This window comes from Equus przewalskii, chromosome 10 (assembly GCF_037783145.1).
Source record: "Equus przewalskii isolate Varuska chromosome 10, EquPr2, whole genome shotgun sequence".
NCBI lineage: Eukaryota > Metazoa > Chordata > Mammalia > Perissodactyla > Equidae > Equus > Equus przewalskii.
This window is the reverse complement of record NC_091840.1, coordinates 25,728,552-25,749,660: the sequence shown is the minus strand read 5'-3', so window position 1 is coordinate 25,749,660 and position 21,109 is coordinate 25,728,552. Positions and strand designations below refer to the sequence as shown.

Sequence of the window (21,109 nt, the reverse complement as noted above, 5' to 3'; positions counted from 1 at the left end):
TCCAGGGTGACAGGCGCTCCTGACCCGGTGGCTGCCCCCAACCTGGGCAGGTCTGGGTGGGTGGGAGGCTCCCAGCCATGGCCTCCCTGACTCCACTCTGCTTGGCGGCTTGGCGTTCCCTGCCAGTCAGCTGGCCTCCACCACTGCCGCCGCCGCCGGGTCACCTCAGGGCTGCTCTTTGATCTTGGGCTCACACGAAGACATGCTTGCACACGTGTGTAAACCCCCTGCCTCCACACCCAGGCACTCCCTGGCCCCTCACCCTCCTGTCTATCCCTTCCAGCTTGGGGCGAGGGTGGAGCCTCAGGCGGGGGAACACCACTGCTCCCACAGCTGGCAAGGACCCCAGGTCATTGGGATCTAGGCTGGAAGATGGAGATGAGGGGGTTCTGTGTTTACCTTCTGGTGGGGGGGGGTGGGCTCGGGCCCTGACTCAGAGGCTTTTTGCTGCTGCCGCTGACTGCTTGGGCCCGCATTGCTGCCATCCTCCTCTTCCAGCTGCCCAGCTCCAAGACCTTGGAGACGGAGAGCTGGAGGCGGTAGAATGAATGGAGGTGGGTGTGAGCAGCACGTCTTGGAGCAGATGGGAGACAGCACGAATGCATGCACACACTTGGGAAGCCACCTGTCTTATACACACACGTGTACCGAGACACACGATGACATCTCTCCATCATCGCACGTACGTGGACTCCTGCTTGAGGTAAACGTGTCATCATCTACAGGCACAGGCATAGACACAAACCCACTCCTGAGACACCTTCGCATCACACAAATGTATAAAGCCAAAGCCATAACACTCGAAGAGATAGAGGCCCCCAATACACAGGTGTGCAAACACACATTGCTCAGATCACCCCAACATCACACGCAGGCACACGTGCATGCATGCACACACACGTGGGGCCAGTGGCAGCTCCCTGTACTGGAAAAAGTCTTAGATTGAGAATCAGCAACACCACTCAGCAGCTGAGGTGACCCAGCTCATCCTGAAGCCTCCCCATCAGGCACTCAGTTTCCTCATCTGTCAAATGGGGACAATAATCCCCACCCTGTTGTCCTCTGGCGCACTGGTGAGGCACAAAGCAGAAGGATGAGAAGGCAGAAGGAGGGGGTCTCAGTCACCGAAGGACCTGCTTAGACAGCAGTCACAGGTACACAGATGGACGAAGGGTTCTCGGGGGGGGGGGGGGGGGCTCCAGAACAGTGGGGCCCTCCATGCTCCCACTCCACCCCTTCCCTCTCAGAAGGCAGGCCTTCCCCTCCCCCCATGCCTGAGGGAGGCGGAAGGGAGGAGGGCCTTCAGCCCACGACGCCAGCCAGCCGGGCTGGCAAGGGTTAAGTGGCAGCTGCCAGGCGGGGCTGAGCTGAGCAGTTTGGTTTGAGGGCTGCGTGCAGGCAGGAGCAGCGAGGCGGCAGCCGGGCAGACTTGCTGGAGACACTGCATTTTATTAGGGCTGGGCTGCCAGCAAAGGGAGGGAGAGGGAAAAAAAGGGCAGAAAGAGAGAGGAAGGAAGGAGGGAGGCTGGGCGGGCAGGCTGGCGGGCGGGCGGGCTGCTGCGGGATGAAAGGATGTTGTAAGCTCCCTGATTCCTCCCTGCTCATCCCTGCTCTGTCAGGCTGGATTAACTGCCCGGGTGACCTCCCGTGGAGGTCAGCCCCACCCCTGACCTCCCCTTCCTCCTCTCCTCACCTCCAGGCCAGTCAGGCACCCTCTTTGCCAACTTTGGTGGTGGTGGCGGGGGCACGAGGACAGGAGCTTGGGTGGGGGACCTGGCAGAGTGCCAGGGCAGGGCTGCTGAGCCCATCTTTTGCCAGGTGCTTCTTAACGATACCTAGTGCCTCGTGACAACCTTCAGGGAAGAAGGAGGGGCTAGGGGACCCCTGTCTGCCCTGAGGGTCACTATTCTCTAAACCTTAGTAACAGCTGGCATTTGCTAAACTCATCCTCTGTGCCAGGCACTTTGCTCGTGATCCTCACAACAGACTGGGAGGTGGGTGGTATAGAACCCATTTTTTGGATGGGGAAACTGAGGCTCAGAGAGGTCTGGTCTCCATCGAGGTCATATAACTAATACATGGCAATACTGGGTTTGAACCCAGGTCTGTCTGGGGAATGGGTGCTCTTAATAGGCTTTTCTGTAGCTCAGTTTACTAAGACGCCCCAGGGCAGAGTGTCAGTGAGCTGGAGCCACCGCAGCTCCGCCCACCCCACCACCAGTCCTGCTCCCTGGGTTCTTCCCTGGGAGGAGAAGCGGAGGGGGAAGAGGCTGGGCTTCTTCCCCCTGGGCTGGTCCTAGGAAAAGCTTAATGTGCACGCTGGAGTCAGCTGACCTGGACAGGATCTTGCCTCCACCACGTTACTGACTGTGTGATCTTGGGCAAGTCGCTTCACCTTTCTAAGCCTCAGTTTCCTCATCTCTAATGTAGGGATAACGCCACCTACCCAGCAGGGTTGTTGAGAGGATTAAATGGGATAACGTGAGTAAAATGCTTAACAAGGTACTAGCACAAGGTGAGTACTGCTCAGTTAATGAAAGTTGCTGTTGATGATGGTGATGGGGAGATGGGGCTTATTCCCCTCCTCACCTCCTGCCCCATCCCACCTTCCCATACCCCCATTCAAACTCAGGCCCTTGGCTGTACTTGCCACCTTGGTTGATCACCCATCTCTAGGTGCACTCCCCAAAGGGATAAGTCAACCAATATTTATTGAGCACCTGCCATATGCCAGGCAGTTCTAGGAGCTGGTGCAAGAGATGACCGAAGCCTGGGGAAGGGAGGCACAGACCTGTGCTAGGAGCTCCAGGGCCAGAAGCAGGGCCCACCTTGAAGAGGCCCCCAGGTGGGCAAACCTGACACAGTCAGGTAGGACTGGACGGGCTGTCAGAGGAAAGGGCACAGGCACTTGGTGGCAGGTGGGAAGGAAATCTGGAAAGGCTTCATGGAAGAGGTGGTATTTGAATTATGCCTTGAAAGAAGGATGGCAGCATGACAGGCAGAGCTGGGGGTCTGGGAACATACTCCCTGGAGATCCCACCTCTGGAATAACTCCCCTTCCAGGACTCATGGGGTGGAGAGAAAGGAGGCTTATGGGAGAGCCTGAGCAGCTGCCACGTGGATCTTGGTGGGTTGGCTAGAGCCAATGCTGAAGGGAGGGCAGGCATGGATCCAGAGGGTCCCTAAATCCTTCCCTGGGTGCTGAGCTCTGAGAAGGGCCAGGGTCTGGCAGTTCCCAGCCCCTCGGATGTGCCAGCAGCTGCCCTAACACCGTGAGCTTGGGGAAAGGAAGCTCCTTGACCCCATTCTGGGAGGAGACAGCGCTTGCCCTTCTCCCTTGGGGACGTGGATGAGAAGGGTAGTCTTCACCAGTGTCCCTGAGGCCCCTCCCTTCAAGGGGTCCCAGGCACTAGGGGTTCTTAGAGACCTCATCCCAATTCAGCCTCCATACACCATCCGCCTCAGAAACACACTCTCACGACCACTTACTCCCCAGTCCAGAAGAGTCCCCCACCTCGTGGGGAAGGGGGTCCTGGGCAGCTGAGACAGGACCCCAGGTGCGCAGCCTCCCAGCCCCTAGGTGAGGGCTCTGGTTGGCTAGCTCAGGCCGAGTTGCATCAACCAAGCCCAGAGGGGATGGAAGAGGAGTGAGGGGAGGGGAAGGGGAGAAGGGAGGGGGGAGGAGAGGGGAGCTTTCAGCCAGCACCCTGGCCTCTGTTTTTCCAGCTTTAATTGCAGCGTTAATCACCTTAATAAGCTGTTTACCAACCACCCATCAGCCTGAGACTGGGAGACTGAGAAGCCAAAAAGTGCTTGTAGATGTTTCCTCTGCGGCTGGGGGAAGGCGGCGGGAGGTCAGTGTTGATGGGGGCCCTGGGGGTGGCTTGGGGCAGAGGGAGCAGGGAGGGGGCTGATGGAGCAGGCTGAGGCCAGGGAGTCAGGAAGGCTGGCCTCCAGCTCTTCCAAGGGGCCAGCGCCCTCCCGCACAAGCCTTTGAGTCAGCTCCTCAGACATCCAGCCTGAGTCCCCAGCTCCCATCTTTCTCCTCTGTCACTAAGCCACGCTGGTCACTACTAACTGGGTGACTCTTTCCAGGCTCCTAGTCCGAGCTCTGTGGAGGCACAGCCTGCATCTCACCTTCTTTTCTGCCTCATCTGGGCGTGGACCACATGGAGTTTTTTTGTTCACCCGGGGGAGGGTTGTGGGCTGCAAGGCCAGGGGCTCAGGGAAGGCTATTATACCAAGCCCTGGGGGCAGAGCTGGGGAGGATCTGAACTGGGGACATGAGGGATGAGGGACCTGGGCATGCTCACCCGCACACGCTCCCACCCCACGTGCCTAGCGCAGGCTGGAGGGGCAGGACCCTCAGTGGACATCAAATGTCTGAATGAATAAATGAAGCGATGGGGAGCTCTTGGGCCCCCTCACACAATCGCTGTCAGCAGCAGCTGCCACTCCCATCAGAGAGGGCGCTGTGAGGCTGAGGAGGAAATAGTAACTGCCCCCCTCTCTCGGCTGTTGGGGGTTACATGAGACGACAAAGGGAAAGCCAGTACCCAACCGTTCCTCTGAGCAACTGCAGGAGCTAACAGTGGTTGCACCCTCACTGGGCATTATCTCATCTAACCCTCAGGAAGCAGCCCCACAGAGACTGTGCGAAGTGCCCGAGGTCACACAGCAAATGAGGGGCAGTGCTGTGAGTGCCTGCCAGGGCTCCTCTGCCTACACTGGCCACATCTGGACAGGCACTACTAAGGGGGCTCCTAAACCCTGGCCCCCAGACTGTGGAACCAAGAGTGTTCTCTGGATGGCAGGCAGGTGGGACCCAGTGATCTGACCATCTTCCCCCACCCCCCACCGCACTGCTGTTCTTGAGTTAGCTCAGTCCGCTGGCTGGTGAATTTAAGGGGCTTCCTGGGGTAGGGGTGAGGGGTATGGAATTGGCCTCTTGAGCCCCTGAGAGTCCTGGGAAGCTCAGAGGCCCTGGAAGCACTAGGGAAGTGCTTCTGGGTCTGGAGTCTAGTGGCTGCTCTCTGCCCTGGGGGGCAGTCCAAGAGAAGGTGGGGATGAGGGGCCCAGGGCAGCCAGGTTAGGCACCCAGCAAGGAGACAAACCTGGGGAGGGGGCTGGCAGAGGGCGGGGCCTTGAGGCCCAAATTCCTGGGTTGTCTCCTGGGGCAAATCAGAGCAGGAATGGAAATGTCTGCTGAGTAAGCAGGGAACAGAGACTCCACACCCTGGAGGATTAGCTGGGGCAGGGGAGGGGGCACCCCCCCCCATCCTGGCAGTTCACCTTACACCTGGCAAACGGCAGCAGCGTGCCCTTCCCTGCGCACTGAGGGCGCCTAGCCACGTCATGCGATGCGTGTGGCACCATCCCACGCCCACTCCTCGGGCCAGTCAGGCCTGCCCTGAGCTCAGGAATCACCCATTGGGAGGTGGTGACGTGCCCCTGGCTAAGGGATGGTGGGGGGAAGCTGAGGAAAACAGGAGGCCAGAGGGAGCAGGAGGCTGGCTGGTAAGGAAGGGAAGCGGGAGAAAATTGCTCCCAAGTGCAGACTCAGATCCTCCCAAGATCTGGGCAGGGAAGATGCTAACTGAGCACCCACTATGCACCAAGCCCCATACCAGGAACTTTCACAGGCACTGTCTCATTTAATCCTCTCAACTGCCTGGCATGGTTAGCGCCACGATTATCCCACTTCACAGGTGAGAGAACTGAGGCTCTGAGAGGTTCAATAGCTTCCCCTAAAGTTCCCCAGTGAATTGGAAGCAGGAATTCTGAATCCCTGGTCTGGGGGCCTCTCACTACCCCATGATCTCCAAGACTGAAATGGAGAGAAAGAGTGGAGGGGGCCAGGCTCAGCCTTTCTTCTTGTTTCCAGGCTTGCCCTGTGCCCTTAGAGACATCAGGATTGATGTCATTCCATAGACTGGGACACATGTGTCCAAACAGGCACACGTAGCACAAACCTGACCTCAAACCCTGACTTTGACACTTACTAGCTGTGTAACCTTAAGTAAGTCACTTGCCCTCTCTGAGCCTCACTTTCCCTCATCTATAAAATGGAGCTAATCATACCTATCTTGTAGGGCTGCTGAGGAAATTAAATGAGATACACATAAAAGGCTTAGCACAAAGCTTGGCACAATGACGGGAGCTCAGCATATGATGCTGTCAGTTTTTTTTTTCTTTTCTTCTTCTTCTCCCCAAAGCCCCCCAGTATGTAGTTGTATATTGTAGTTGTAGGTCCTTCTGGTTGTGCAATGTGGGACGCCACCTCAGCATGACCTGATGAGCTGTGCGAGCCCAGGATCCAAATCGGTGAAACCCTGGGCCGCTGAAGTAGAGCAGACGAACTTAAGCACTGGGCCAGGGGGCCGGCCCCCTATGCTGTCAGTTTTAGATGCAACCAGCCTCTGTGCAGTCAGGACACTCCTCAGTTGCCCTAGGGAGCTCCTGGCACCTCAAGGGGCCCAAAGTTTGCCCCTCCTTCTCCATAGGGGGAGGTCTCATACTGGGAATTCCTCCTTCTACTGGGAAAGTGCTTTCTGGATTCCAACCTAAGTCTGCCATGCTTCAGATGTAATGGACAGAGTCATGCGCTGGGCCTTAGCACCAGCAGAAGAGAAGAGGGCAGAGGTCAATCTCTTTCAGTTACTAATCAGCTAAAGAGCTGCTCTCCACATCTACAAACTTACAGTATCTTATTATTTTGTGTTTCCATTCTAACAGGAAGATATTTTCTTATTTATCACTGGACTAGAAAACAGCTACTAATGTCTTATATTTATCTTATATCCAGCCACTATACCAAATTTTTCTTAATTCTGCAAGTTCCTTTTTCCCCCTAGAGTCTCTTGAATTTTCTAGGTATACAATCAAATATCAACAAAAAGAAATGGTTTTATCTCTGCTTTTTAGCCAAGTGGGAGGGATTCTGGGGTTACAGGAGGGATAACCTTTTATGAACGAAGAGTCAGGGGCCTCGTCTGCCTCTGTAGCTCTGACCTAGGCGGGTGCTGGGTGGTCTCACCTCTTCTGGCACCTTCTCACCTGGGGGGTACCCAGAGGGCTATCCTGGGAGCATGACCAGACTTCTTGGCTTTTTAGCCAGCCTCCTGCACAACTTCCTCCCCTCTTCACAAGGCAGCTTCCATCCAGCCCACCATTCATGCTGCTGGGTGCCTGGGGAAGACAGCCAGACCAGGCTTCTGCTCACAGGTGGACACCAACGGAGGAGCAGGGGCACTTGGACAAGACCCCTCATGGTCAGAGAAGGTTTTTCTTCCTTGGCGGTCAGAGATAACGACTGATCCTTGCTGAATCCTTCCCGTATTATAGTGCCTTTTGGGTTTTAACTCAACGAGTCCTCACAACAACTCTGTGAAGCCCATGCTATCATCATCTTCATGTCCCAGATGAGGAAGGGGAGGGACAGAGAGGGTAGGAAACTTGCCCCAGGTCACAGAGTTGGACTTGAACTCAGGCATCTGGCTCTTTAGTATTTTGTATCCCTGACGATGGCACTATACTCTTCACCAGTTTGTGACAAGCTGGTGCGTCAGAGGAGAATTTAGGTGGATGGGGGAAGAGGGACAATTTCAGCACCAACTTGACTTGGCCAGGGAGAAGGGCTAAGTCTCCACGCCCTCTGGCATGCCTGGTATATTTCACAATTTACTAAGGGTGCACTCTCCCTGTCTACCTGTCTCCACAACCTTCTGAGATGCTGTAATCATTATCCCCACTGCGTAGGTGAGGAAATAAAGACCCAAAAAGGTAAAGTGACTTGCCTAAGGCCTCTCAGCTGTGTGTCTGCATTCCAAACACTCCACAAAGTCTCTCTAGAGGAGACAAATTCTATTTTTCAAGGGACCAGGGGGAATAATGCTTCCTGTTCAAATGGGGCTGCCAAAGGGCTGGGAGTGGGAGGGACCCAAAGCCAGGGATGGGTCCCAGGGCAGATTCAGGCTTCGGAGAGGGAGGGAGCAGGACTTGAGGAGGTCACAGGGGTGGAAGAAGCCTGCCTTGGTGGATCCAGCTGATCCCCCTGGGCTTGGGGAATGTGACAGGAGCGCAGCAGAGGCATGTCAGGAACCTCCCGCAGTCTGGCTTCCCCCAGGATCTGTTGGAGCAAAGAATTCCCGGTGGCTCCAGGGCTGGGAGGAGAGCGTGCGGCAGGCTCCAGCTTGCAGAGACAGAGAAAGCCTCCCCTGGGTCCAATTTGAAAGGAGTGGTCTAGTGGTTCTGAGGCAGGCACAGGGGGCAGTAGGAGGCGTGGGACCTGGGCAAGGGTCACATGCCCCCATCTACTCTTAGTACTCTGCCCAACTCCACACTCTAGGGCCCTCGACCCCATAGAGAGTGGGAGCAGGGCTGGGGGAGGGGTGATCAGGCAGAGGAAGGAACCACTGAATGGGGGAGCCCCAGTCTGAGAGGGGAGGCCAGTGCTCTGCTCTCTGACAATCACCAGTCTGAGGGAAGAGTACAAGTCCTGAGGGGTTGGGCAAAACAGCACAGAGAAGGTGATCACAGGTGGCTTCTAGGCCCAGGGGTTTCCTGAGCAGAGTGGGGGAAGAATCATGTCCCAGAAGAATCATGTCCTCAGAAGAATCATGATCTGAGGGGGATAAACCAGATGCCACGCTCCAGGCCTCACGATTTGACCTGTATGTTACTCATCAGCTTGAAGTTGGCGGGGGGGTGTGGGTAAGAGAGCGGGGGCCCCAGGCCAGGGGCATACCTCAGGCTGGCCAAAGGGTTTTCCTTCCATCTGACCCCCAATTCAACTGAACTCTGAAAGGGGATAGTTCAGAGGAAGCCGGGAGGAATATATTCCACATATATTCCACAGAGAGTGGCATCCTCCCCTGGAAATGAAGTCATCTCTCCATTTTTGGGCCAGAGAGGCTGAAGGCCTGGCACTGTGAAGAGCTGAATCAGAAACCTTGATGTTTGGAGGAAGCTTGGGGCCAACTCCTTTCCTTTTTTAGGCTGGCCAGACATGTCCCCCAGGATGCCAATGGGGCTAAGCACCTCGGAGTCATCAAGCTATGGGGTTGGAAAGAGCCGCAAACTGTATCTACTCTGACAGGGGAAGCAGAGCCCTATACTCAGGGGGCCCCCAATCTGATGGGGGACAGGCTCTACCTTATAGAGCCCTAGACTGGAGTAGAAAGTGGTGGTGGACACATATCAACTCCTACACACACAGAGGATTTGGCAAGAGAAATTATCTGAGCCTCCGAGAGGGTAGGTAACCTTGCCACGGTCACACAGGAAGTAGTAGCAGAGCAGTGCTCTCCTCATTACCCTGTGATCCCAGGCCCCCCTCCTCCCTCCCTGGGGCCAGAGTTGCTGTCAGGGAAGGGGAGGAGAGCAATCAGTGGAGACATCTGAGAGGACAGTCTTGGGGTTCCTGTGCCTGGGCCGGAATTGATGGCCACTTCTGGGAGCTGTGGGACATGCCAAGAGAAGCTGGGACAGGAGCTCTTGCTAGAGCTTAGGGAAAGAAGGAGGCAAGGCTTCAAGGAACAAAGAAAAAGTCATAATGAAATTATCGGGTTTCTGTGTCCATTCGGTCTCCCTCCCCAACCACTCACCAGGGAAACATTCCCAGAAAATAGGAGATGAAGAGCCAGGAAAAAGGGTGGGACCAAGAAGGGGCAGGAGAAGAAAGAGAAAGAGAAAGAGACCACCCCCGCCCCCACAAACACTCACATAAGGGAAGCTGGTCTGCCTATTTCGGGGTATGTTTCAGTCTGTTTCTGCATGTGTTTAAGTCCCTGTGCATCTTCTTGGTTCATTCCAGGGTGTTGAGCTTCTCTCTGTGAGTATATTTCTCTATGTATGTCCATGTACCGTCATGGGAAGGCTTCATGCACATGTGCTCATGTGTGTCTCTCTGTTCGGCTCTGCCCGCTCCACGTATGCTGTTGTGTGTCTGCCTGGCTGCGCGTGCACCTTCTTCCGTGGAAGTGTGTGTGCGCTTACAGGCTCCCTGTGCTCGGGTCCCTGCCTCTGCCCGTCTCTGTGCATTTGTCTGGAGCCTTTGTATTTTGAGATGTGGGGTGGAAGGGTCTTTAATTTCCCTCTTTGGAACCAATCTAAGCTGGCCAGGAAAGGGTGCAGGCGAGGCCTGGAGAGGCAGCCAATTTTCCCTCTCTAAGAGTTCTGTCTTGGAAGAAGAGAGACGGAAGTGGCCCAAGGACTCACTGGCTCCCAGGTCCAACAGCCATACTACTCAGAGAAGGGGTGGGGCAAGGGCTGGAGTCCGGAGAACCAGAGCTGAAGGCGCCCTCCTCTTCACCCCTCCTTGGAATGGGAGAAGCAAGGAAAGATGGGAAAGAAGGGAAGCTATGAAAGAAATACTCTGGGGTCCGTGAATTTTTCTTTTCCACCATAATTGTTAAAACATTATTCACCTCCTAGAACAGGAGCTCCCACATAAAGGGGGCTCCTAGTCCCTTGAAAGCCAGCTCCCCTGTGGGCAGGGTTTAGAGGGGTCTTTGCAGAGGCCTGAGCCCATCCCCACACCTTTATCTCAGCCACTGCCTGCTGCTAGCTTCTGCCTCTACTTCCCTTCTAGCACCATCACTCCCCCTACCTCCGCCCCGGCCAAATGAGCCCAAGCAAGGAAAGAGTTATCCCAGGTGAGCTGGGGGTGGGAAACGCCCACAGGATGCTTTTCTGAGGGAAGAGGGTTCAGTGGCCCTGAGGACAGAAAGCTGAGAGAAGATTTGCCACCACTACAGTGGAAAGAATTGAGATTAGACATCGGGCAGAACAAGAAAGCATCAGATCAGGAGAGGAGAGAGAGTGGGTGTATCCTCATCACCTTGGAAGCAGGAAGTCAGTGTCTGCCTTCTCTGGCCTTTCCCCTCTCTATGTACATCCCTTATAAGTTCGGGGAAGTCCTTGATCTCCAAGACCCCGTCTATGCAGGCTTCAGCCACCCGGATAACATTCCATTGACTCTGGATCCAATCCCAGAGGCAAGTTCAGGCATCTAAACTCCAAATGAGGTTTGGGGCTGAGTAATCGACTGCTAGGGCTGTGCAGACATTTTGTCGGGGAACGACCAGCTCCCCACCCCCACCTCGCACAGTGGATTTTTGGGTGGGGGAGGGGCGGTCTGTCACTCAGGGTCTTCCCAGCCCCCTCCCACCACCACACTCTCCCTCTTCCCACCTGCAAGTAATTTGGCCAATGGGAGGGCAGTTAAGATTACAGTGTGGAATCCTTCTAGGTCTGAGTGGGTTGGGTGGAGAGGGGGCTACCTCCTTCCCCCCCAGACCCCGTGTGCCCTTTTCCTCTTCACAGCAGCAAATTACTTGTAATTATTTCACATTGAAAGCCTTCAGGAGCTGCTCCCAAAATTGCTTTAATTGAATTAATTGAATCTCATTTTGTTGGGGGAGAAAATGGGGGGCACGTCTTAAAATAGCCTATGGGGAGAGGGAAAGGAAGCCCCAAGTCAGCTTTCCTGTGGCTGAGACCCTTGTCGGGGAGACAACGTGCCCTGGACCCCCTTCTCCATTTTCCAGTCTCAGCTGACGTCAGATGCCCAGGGCTGTGGCCCTTTGCCTTTAGGAGCTTGCCTCTGTCCTGCTCTCAGAGGGTGGTGCCCAGAGGTGTGTGGAGTTCTCCAGTCTCCAGCCCGGTTCCTCCTCCTACCCTCAGGAGGCAGAGACGAATAGATGGCAATGGCAGTACGAACTCACCCTCGCCGTGACCTCTCCTCCCCGATAATCCTACAGCAGCCATAAATGCCGTTTATTAAGGGCTTACTATGTTCTAGGCACCCTGTCAAACATGTTACAAGCACTATCTCATTTCATCATCACAACCACACTGGGAAGCAGGTCCCATTAGTATTCCCATCTCAAGGGGAGAAAAACGAGGCTCAGAGAGAGGTTAAGTAACTTGCCCAAAGTCACACAGCAGAGCTGGGACTCTGTGGAGGCCAAAGCCCCCATTCTTAACCACTCCCTTATTAACCCAGTTTTCCCAAAGTGGCGTCCTCTTCACGGGAAGAAACCACACGTTCCCCTTCCACAGCTCCGATGGCTTGAAGGAGGGTAATGGGGCACCTCCTCCACTGGGGTTCCAGCCCCATCCTCACCCAGGAGCCCAGGGAAACTGGGCCAGCTCCCAAGTGGAAAAGGATTCCCGTCTCCCCCGGAAAGGGCCGAGAGATGGGGGTAGGGAAGGAGGGGTGCTGTCAGCTCAGCTGGCCTCTGGCTGGGAGAGTAATTACACTCCCTCTGCTACTTAACTTTACAACCTGGGCTGTTGTTTTAACGATGCGACTCGTGTTGGGCTGTCCAATTAATCTTGCTTTGGAGGCTTTCCGAGATGGGGCGGTAGATCTTATCTCAGGTCTGTGGAAAGAGGAGTGTGCAACCTGCAGCCGCAGGGAACAGGGCCCTGAGGGCCTGTGGCCCCAGAGAAGACCCAGAGGAGAGCTCAGGGGGGTCTGGGCCGAAGAGAGCAGGTGGAGGCGGGAGCCAGGGGCAGGGGAAGGCGTTGGTGGGGAGGCAGGGGAAGAGGCGGATGTTTCTCCTCTTGGCACCCTCTTTCTTCACTGCTCCTGGGTCTTGGCTTTGGCCCACTGTGTGCCATTTGCCATCCCCAGGATGTGGATCTCCATGTGTGTTTTGAGCAGTGGGTGTGGCCACTGACCCAGAATGGGGCTTGGGAAGGACTGAGAGCAGGCCTCCTTCCAGGTGGGGGGCTTCCACTGAATTTCACAATCCCCACCCCCCCCAACCCCCACCAGCCCTACGTTTCACTCCACTGGGGCATCTCTCTGGCCAGCGGGGTTGGTTCCAGGTGCCTGAGTGGGCTTTTCAGACTGGGGCAGGCCCCAAGATGGCAGTGCCTGGGGACGAGTTCAGGCACTAAGAAGGAAGCTCCATTTGGGAGCTTTTGGCCTGGAATTGGAGGCCCCTCCCCCAGCCCCTTGGGCCATGCTGGGCTGGATTCCTGAATTATTCGAAGCCCTTGTCCTCAGCCCTCCTGTGTTGGGTGCTGTGTGTGTGGTGGGGAGCAGTGGCCATGAATCTGAGATGGAGCCTCTGACTGTGCCCATACTGCCTTCTGTACTTCCCTCAGCCAGGCACATACAAGCATCTGGCCATTTGTCTGCCTAGGTCACCTTGATATCCCCAGGATGTAACAGAGAGCAGAGGTGCAACAAATGTTTGTTGGATGGAGGAGAAGTCCAGTTCCTTCTGGGGTTTTCTTCTTCTCCCCTTCCTCCTTCCCCTAGGCGAGCTGAGGCCATTCTACCCCAAGGAGCACACTTCTTCCAGGGCAGGACTGGCCTGGCCCAGTGGGGGTGCCCTCTCCCAAGGTGAGCAGGGGCAAGGGAGGCTGTGAGGTTCCCGGCTCCCTCCAGAACTGGGTCAGGAGAGACTTCGCTGGTGAGGATCGCTCAGACTTTGGTCATTCCCAGCATTAGCATCTTCCAGTTTCACAATGGAGCATATGAAAATATGGATGTTGTTAGAACATTCCAGAGCTAGAGCCAGATAGCTAGTTAGTGGTAGAGGCAAAACTGGGATCCATTGCCTCTAGCTTAAGGCTAGAAGAGTCAGATGGGAGAGAGAGATGAGCAACCAGCCCCGGAAGTCAGGAAACACACCTCACAGCCAAGGCCCAGGTTTTTGTACGAACTTTAATCTCTGAGAGCTCATGGGATGGGGGATGGTAAGAGCTTGGGGGGATGCTAGACAGATTAGCTGTGAGGAGCTGATTGCAGGGTCCACCCCACCTATTTGGGGGTATCTCCACCTACACTCATCCAGAAAGCTCATTTGTCCCCATTCTCCCCAAAGTGTTCCCTTCTGGGTTCCCGAGAGTGTGTGCGTGTGCATTGGTTAGGTATTAGGGATGGGGAACAGGCTCTTAATAAATACCGGTGAAATTCTATGATAATTGGATCCATTATTTACTCAAAGTGGATAGACATGGGGGAAGGAGGGCTTTTTTAGGAAGAGAGCATAAATTACACATAGGTCCACAAAACTCCACATTTTCAGCATCCCTTCTACCTCACAGGATGGTGAGCAGGTCTACCAGTTATGGGGCAATGGGCTGACCTCCAGGAAAAGTCGGTGGGCGGGACCCAACGGTGGTCAACTCGAAGACTCTGGATGTCCACTGCGCTTCTGCTTTTGCTCGCCAAGAGCCTGGGCAAGGCCCAAGGCACACAAAGAGAAAAAACACTCAGTGTTTCTTGCTGGCTTGACCCCAGGCTGTGGTGGGACTGCAACCCCCTCACGGAAGAAGTGGCAAGGCTAGGGATTCTGGGAGCCATCCGAACGTCAGCCAGTGACTCTCTCACCAGAGCCTTGACCAGCTGGAGGGAAGGTGTCCAGTCCATGGTAGCAGTGGGGGGCAGTGGTTAAGAGCAAAGTCCTTGATTAGGCTGTTTGGGTTATGGGGCAAAGGGGACAGGACTCCACCCCATCCTTTTTCTCTAGCTCCTCATCCTCCAGAGAAAACCCATCTGGAGCTGGTTTCCTCCCAGTCCAGAAGGGGTGCAGGTGGGCTGGGTCCTGGGCTTTGTAGGAGGGCTGGGGGCCGAGCTGCCCTTCCCCAGACTCACATCATCTGAGGTGGAGCCAGGACATCTGGGCAGTGATGCTGATACCAGGCTCCAAAGCTGTTGCCATAGCCACCGGTGGGCAGGGCCCCTGCCTTGGGTAGATCCCAGAGGGATGGAAGGGGTGGGGAGCAGGGAGACAGGGAGGGGGGCCTCCCAGGGAAGTCCCCTTCCTGTCCCCCCGAGTTCTGCTTCAGGAGCTTCTTGTATTTGGAGCGTTTGTTCTGAAACCAGATCTTTACCTTCAGGGAGAAAAGGGGGAGGAATGGAAGATCAGGAGAAGGCTATATGTGGACCGGTCAGGTGGAGGGAAAGGGACCCAGGGATAGGGAGCAGCCCTGGGAGAAGTGCAGAGGTCAGGAACATTTGCTGCCATCCTCCATAGCCCCTGAAGCCCCTAGTTCCTGCCTCTGAGCTAGTACCTAGCCCTCCAGTCTGGGTACCCTTCTCTACCTGGACAGACCCCGGCCCCCCACCTTTTAACACATTCCCCCAACTTACTGAGGACCACCTATGAACACACCCCAGAGAGCTGTGACAGCAGGGCTAGGGGACTCATCAGTCATTCATACGGGGTGGGGGGTAGGTGAGTTCCCAGAGCACACACGTGGGGACGGTGAGTGGGCAGGAAGGTGGGACCGCCCCACCTGGGTCTGGGTGAGGCCGAGCTGCGCCGCCAGCTGAGCCCTCTCGGGCAGCGCCAGGTACTGCGTGTGCTGGAAACGCTGGTTCAGCTGCTGCAGCTGCAGGCTCGAGTAGATGGTCCTCGGCTTGCGCAGCTTTTTGGTCGGGGCCTGCGGGCGCCGCTCCGAGGGCTCCGGGGACAGCGGCGGCTTCTCGGAGCCTAGGGGCGGCACAAGACGGTTTTCCAGAGGGTCGCACGCGCAGTTTCATAGGCTCATTTGCATCTCGTTTGCATGCCGGCCTCGGATTAGCAAAAAGCGCAGGCACCTGGCCGGCCTCTCTCTACCTTGCTCCACGCTCCTTTCGAACCCCACTTCCACCGTGCGCCAGGTGGTGCGAGACGCAGTTCTTGCCCTCAGGGAGCTCCCACTCTGATGGGTCCTGTGACCCTAGGAAGGAAGCACCAAGGGCCAGAGCGAGGGTACGGGCGGCGCCTGCGGCGGGAGGTCAGAGTACAGCAGGGTACAGTGGCGCCAGCTTGGGGTGGGGCGGGGCAGAAAGGCTCGGTCGAGGGCTGGACTGAGGCCTGGAGATGACGGGGGAAGGGCATTCCAGGCGGAGGGAACGCAAACGCAATGCTCAGAGGCCCCAGGCAGTGTTTGCGTGGCAGCTTCCCCGCTGCCGGAAGAAGGGTGGATGGGGGGTGGGGGGGTGGGGGGGTGGGGGGGTGGGGGGGTGGGGGGGTGGGGGGGACCGAGCGAACCTTGAACGCCAAGATGAGCACCCTTCCCAGCAAGAGAGTGTGGAAAGTGCCCCCAGGGTTTGTCATTGCCTCGCCTATTGTAAGGGCCCGCCCCTCTCCAAACGCACACCCTGCAAGAAAGAGACCATCTCTCACCGCCCCATGGCTGGCTGCCTGGGGAGATGGCTTTCAGGGGCCCTAGAAGCCAGGTCAGTGTGGGGCAGCCCCCTCCGCCCGGCTGCAGTCACAGAGGGGTTCCAGGCGGGCAGGGAAGGTGACTGGTTCGGAGAGCGCGCAGCGCCCTCAGCGCAGGCCCTGGGGCCGCTCCTGGATCCCGCTGCGGGTGCCGCCGCCGGAGATCTGGTCACCTCCTGCCCCCAGGGCCCAGCCTCTCAAGGAATCTCGGCCGTGGGACAGCCTGGCCTTAGATTGCAAGGGGGGTGGAGGTGCGAGAGGTTCCCCTCTTCCGATGGCTAACCTATGCCACTCTACCGGGACACCCGAGGCCATTCCATGCAGATGGTAGGGCGGAGGTGGAGCAAGCGGCTGCAATGCCCCCGGGTTTAGGGCAATGTTCGCCGCACCCCACACGGGTCTGCAGAGCCGCCCCAGCCCCAGCCGAAAGAGCGCTTGGCCCTGGTGCCCAGGTGTCCGTCCGGGTCCCTGACCCGCCCTCTGCCTTCTTCCGCTCACCGGGCTCACTCCACATACGTCAGGTTCCCCGCCCTTGGCCGGCCGCGGTGACCAGTTGCCTTCACCTCCCCCGCATCCCTCACCCGTGGCCTCGGGCGCTGCGGGCTTCTTAGATCCACCCCCTTCGACCCCCGCCTCAGCCACTTCCCAGAAAAACCATTGGGTTTCCGCTCCCGCCCGCGCCTGTCCGGCCTCCCCTGCTTCGACCCTACTGCTCACGGCCCCAGGCTGGCAGCAGCGGAGCGACCACCCGCGCCTCTCTGGCTGCGTGGACGGCGCGCTCTGGGCGGTGACGCAGAGACAGGCAGGGAGGCAGCCCCAGCTACTGAACTCTCTCCGCCCTCTGCGCCCTAACTCTCCCACCAGACCCCCTTCTAAGTTCCTTGCCCGACAGCTGCCTTTCTCCACACCAGTTGCAGCAAGTCTGACTGGATCTGCCCTGGTCGCCAGTATGGAGCCCAAGGGCCTCCCTCGAGGCACCTCCGTGCTCACCTGCTCAGTGCGTGGTGGTAGCCAGCTCACTTGGAGCCAAACCTCTCCCTGAGGCGGGAGTGGACACAGAGTGGGGGCAAAAGGAAGACCCCAAGCCCTCACTCACACCCCAATCATTCAGTCTAGAGTGGGCCAAACCCACCACTTTCCGTAGAAAAATGCTACAATCTAATGTAAGGCGATGTGTGGTTTTCGTTGGATCCGGGGAAATTCCGTAAAGAAAAGGAACTCTCCATTCTCTTGTGTTTAGACCAAGCAAAGGGAAGGCAAGGAGTGTGGAAAACAGGGCAGCAAATACCAAGCTCATTTAACGACAGTTCTCTTAAAGACAAGGTTATCTTATTCCCACCCTACTACAGACACACGAAAATGTCCCATACTGGCAGACACTGAAGGCAAGCATCCAAGGGACTCGTCTGTGGAAATTAGATCATTTGTAGAAACACTACCCCCCCCCCCCATCCCCTGCTCCTCCTCCAACGACAGACCCAGCACCCGGGAGAGGCAGCCCCAGTTCTGGCACAGAAGGCAGTTAACTTCTGGGGACTCTGAGAAAGTTTCCTAAAATCCTCTTTTTTGGTCCCATGCAGTGAGAGTCAATAGGCAAGGGCCAAGAGCCTGGAAGGCAGGCTTTGTCTTTGACCCAGGCACACTCTTTCTTTGGGCCTCAGTTTGCCCATCTGTACATCAAGGAGGTTGAGCTCCCAAATCTCTAAGATCAATTGTGGCTCTGATGTTTACAAGGTCATGTGTCCCAGCGGAGCAACAGGGGAAGGCAGGGACGTGTCTTAGTCCTGGGCTGACTCCAGCGAAGTCAGTCAATGGATGTGCATCCTTGGAGGAAACTGTGCCAAAGACAATTGTGGGGGCCATTAGGTGGGGGCAGGGAGTGCAGGGGGCCTGAGGTCTAAGCCTGAGCCAGTACAGATGGGTGTATGTATAGCCTTGCATGGGTTCTGCCTATGCAAGGCCCAGGACCAGGAAGACAGGCCAGCTCCTTGGCTTCTTTGAGACCTTCCAGTGAGCACTTTCTCAGGAGCTCAAAGTTGTTCCAGGCGATGGGAACTGGGGCCTAACCCATCCCAAAGGCAAAGGGTGGAGATGATAGGTGTGGCTCGCTCCTTTGGCTGGAAGGCTGGGGTCTACAATGAGAGACTGCCTGACCCACCTATGGCTACATTTTTAGAACAATGGGTGGTGGGGTCCTAACCCCAGACTCTGCCAGGCCAGCTTTCCCTCTCTGTCAGGCACTTTCGGGCTCGGTCTGGGGGAGAGGGGAAAGGACCCCCCCGAATACCTCAATTCTACCGCCCTCCAGCTGGGACCTGATTTCTATTTATCAGGCTTTGACTTGAGCACTGCTTTCTGAGACAAGACGAAGGCAGAGAAAGGCGACATGGGGAAGAGAAGGAGTGCACGATGGAGAGAATCCCGGAGAAGGGGCTAGGCACCCACACCCACATCTGGATTGTTTCAGTTTTCCGTTACACGTAGGTACACACAACCCCGCTGCTCCAGGGGGTGGGGTAGGGAGCCCTGCCGACGGGCTTCACACAAGTGCAAATCGAAACCAGGTCGGTCTTGAAAGGAGACCTAGATCAACTCGCCCCCGCCCCTCCCCCTTGTCTCCCGCCCCATCCCTTCGCCCTCCCCCCACCCCCAGATCCGAGTGGAATCCGAGTAAGGTCTGAATCCCGCTAGCCGCGCCCAACCAGGCGAGGACGAAGTTTAGGGGCGCACAGGAGCAGGACCCCAGAGGTGGGAAGAGCCGCCGCCCGGACTTACCTGCCTCCCGCTCCTGCTGAGCCGGCTGGGAGGGCGCCGCGGGTTGCTGGCAGGGCAGGTAGGAGTCTCTGGGGGTCGCCGGCCCGGCGTAAGGGTAGGGCAAGAGGTGGCCATACGGCCCAGAATAGGGCAAGTCGGAGGCTGCTGCGGTTGCGGGAGACAAGCCAAGCTGGTAGGCAGCCACTACTGATGGGACGGGGGCGATGTTCGGGAAGATGGCTTTGGAGGGGTCCGGGCCAGGGACGGGGCAAGGCAAAGAGGTCATTGTGGCCGGGGCCGGGGCCAAAGGGCCTAGGCCATGGCCCGGCACGTAGTCCTCTCCCTCCGCCAACTCTCTTTTTCGAGCCTCGGGCGTTGGGGCCAGATGAGCCCCCCAGCCAGCCTCCCCCACTCTTAAGATCCTGAGGAAAATGTCTCTCTGCGCCTCTTCCAGCGGAGAGCGCGCGCCTGGGAAAGGGGTTCCGGGGGGGTGCCCCCCATGGCTTTTCCCCTCCCCCCTAAATCCATGGGGCCCCCCTCTTCCAGCTCTTGGGTTCGGTTCCCGGGACCCGACGGGGGCCCCGCCCATTTAGACGCCGTGGATTGGCTCCCGCACGCGGTGACCTCACGGAGGCCTAGTGCCGGGCCCGCCCCCGGGGGCAGCCCGCGGCAGGGAAATTCACAACTGGGAGATGGGAGGAGGACGGTGCGCACGCTCTAGGCCCAGCTATCTCGGGGTCCTCTCCGAGAGAGGTGCCGAGGTTGCAGCGCGGTTGGGGCAGTCTGAGAACCTCGGTCATAACAGAAACACGAGGGAGTTGGCGAGGCTGGGCTGGCCAAGGGGCGAGGGGAGCAGCACAGCGGCGGAGGCCCTGTGGCTTCGGGGACGCAGGGAACCTGCGGTCGCATTCTCCAGCTCTGGGGATCTGCAGGGCGATTCTGATCCTGCCGCCACGGACCTGCAGGGGAGTTGAGACCAGACAGACAGTGCCCGCAGCTTATTCAGCGCGTCGGAATGCGTCCCTGCCGAGCGCGGGCAGTTTGTTGGTAAACAGACGCCAGGTCTGGGGAGGTGCCGCCGGGCGCCCAGCCTGCCCCGCAGGCGCGCGGCGCGCACGCCTCCTCGGGTTGCCCTCGGCCGGGCACGCCGCGACCGCCGCGACTGCGCCTCACCGGCCCCCCTCCTCCCCCGCCCTGGCTTCCACTTCCGGCGGGGGCCCGGGTTTGGTTGCGACGTCACAGCTCCTGCAGGCCCCCGAGGCCGCGGGAGGGATCCGCCGTCTCGGCTTTTTCCCGAGTGGCGCCCCGCCTTTCCTGGCGCCGCGTGAGGCTGAAGCCTTGCACGAACCGGGAAAAAATCCGGGAGTGAGAGGCGAGTCCGGTTTGATGGCTCTGCGGAGGGCGCGGGAAATAGAGGAGGCCAGTCTCGGTGGCCGCGTTTTGCAGTGTGTGTGCAGGACCTGCCTCTGAACGTTAGTATCCAAGGCCTCGAAGGGCAGGTGTCTACGTATACAAGCGTCTATGGCCACAGGTCCGCAACTACACAGAGACTCCATTCAAATACAACATATACACTTGCATATACCAACACATAGGTGTCTACACCAATGTTCGCACTAGCATCTCTCCACGAACAGAGAGGTTCGTTTATGGATCTGCAAATACAGAGTATAGGCTGTGATGTCTACCTATCTACATTCCCAATGATGAACAGTAATACCCCTGAATAAAAGCACTATTCTTGTCTCTTACACAGACCCGCGACTATGCAAGTCAAATTGCCGGTGTACACACTCGAAAATACAGAAAACCCAAGTACATAAACATTGATGCATGTGTACCCACCCTATGAAAGATACCTGTCCACACACATTAGGCTGCTGCATGTTAGGACAAAGACAGTTACACCCCCAAGCCCACCAGTCCTCACAGATTCCCCAGCATACCCACGTATCTTCTCCCACCTGAGTACGTGCCTCGGATGGGCATATTCATGCCTGTACACACACGTGTGCTCTCATCAGAGTTCATAGTCAAGATAGCAGTCTTAGAATGGGGGGGGGGTGGTGAGAGAGGATGACGATCTGAGAAAGAAGGAAGCTTAGAAGAGTAAGAGAAGGCCCTAGGGGGTGGCCAGGCTCAGACCTCCTTGGAGAGACAGAAAGGTTGAAGGGGTGTAC

At 57.1% G+C, this 21,109-nt stretch overlaps 1 protein-coding gene across 5 annotated transcripts; it reads right to left on the bottom strand.

Annotated features, from left to right (window-relative positions):
- Positions 1-13,665: 13,665 nt before the first annotated feature.
- DLX4 (distal-less homeobox 4) lies at positions 13,666-20,059 on the bottom strand. Of its 5 annotated transcripts, none has more exons than XM_070560657.1 (4): positions 18,951-20,059; positions 15,585-15,732; positions 15,262-15,458; positions 13,666-14,856 (listed from the first exon to the last, which is right to left on the bottom strand). In XM_070560657.1, the coding sequence occupies exons 1-4, from the start codon at positions 19,516-19,518 to the stop codon at positions 14,489-14,491; spliced, it is 1,281 nt and encodes a 426-aa protein (XP_070416758.1). In that variant the 5' UTR covers positions 19,519-20,059; the 3' UTR covers positions 13,666-14,488. The 5 variants fall into 5 exon arrangements, with proteins under 5 accessions (XP_070416758.1, XP_070416757.1, XP_008518571.2 ...); XM_070560656.1 differs by having other exon boundaries at positions 13,666-14,198; positions 18,951-19,629; XM_008520349.2 differs by having other exon boundaries at positions 15,585-15,687; positions 18,951-19,510.
- Positions 20,060-21,109: the final 1,050 nt, after the last annotated feature.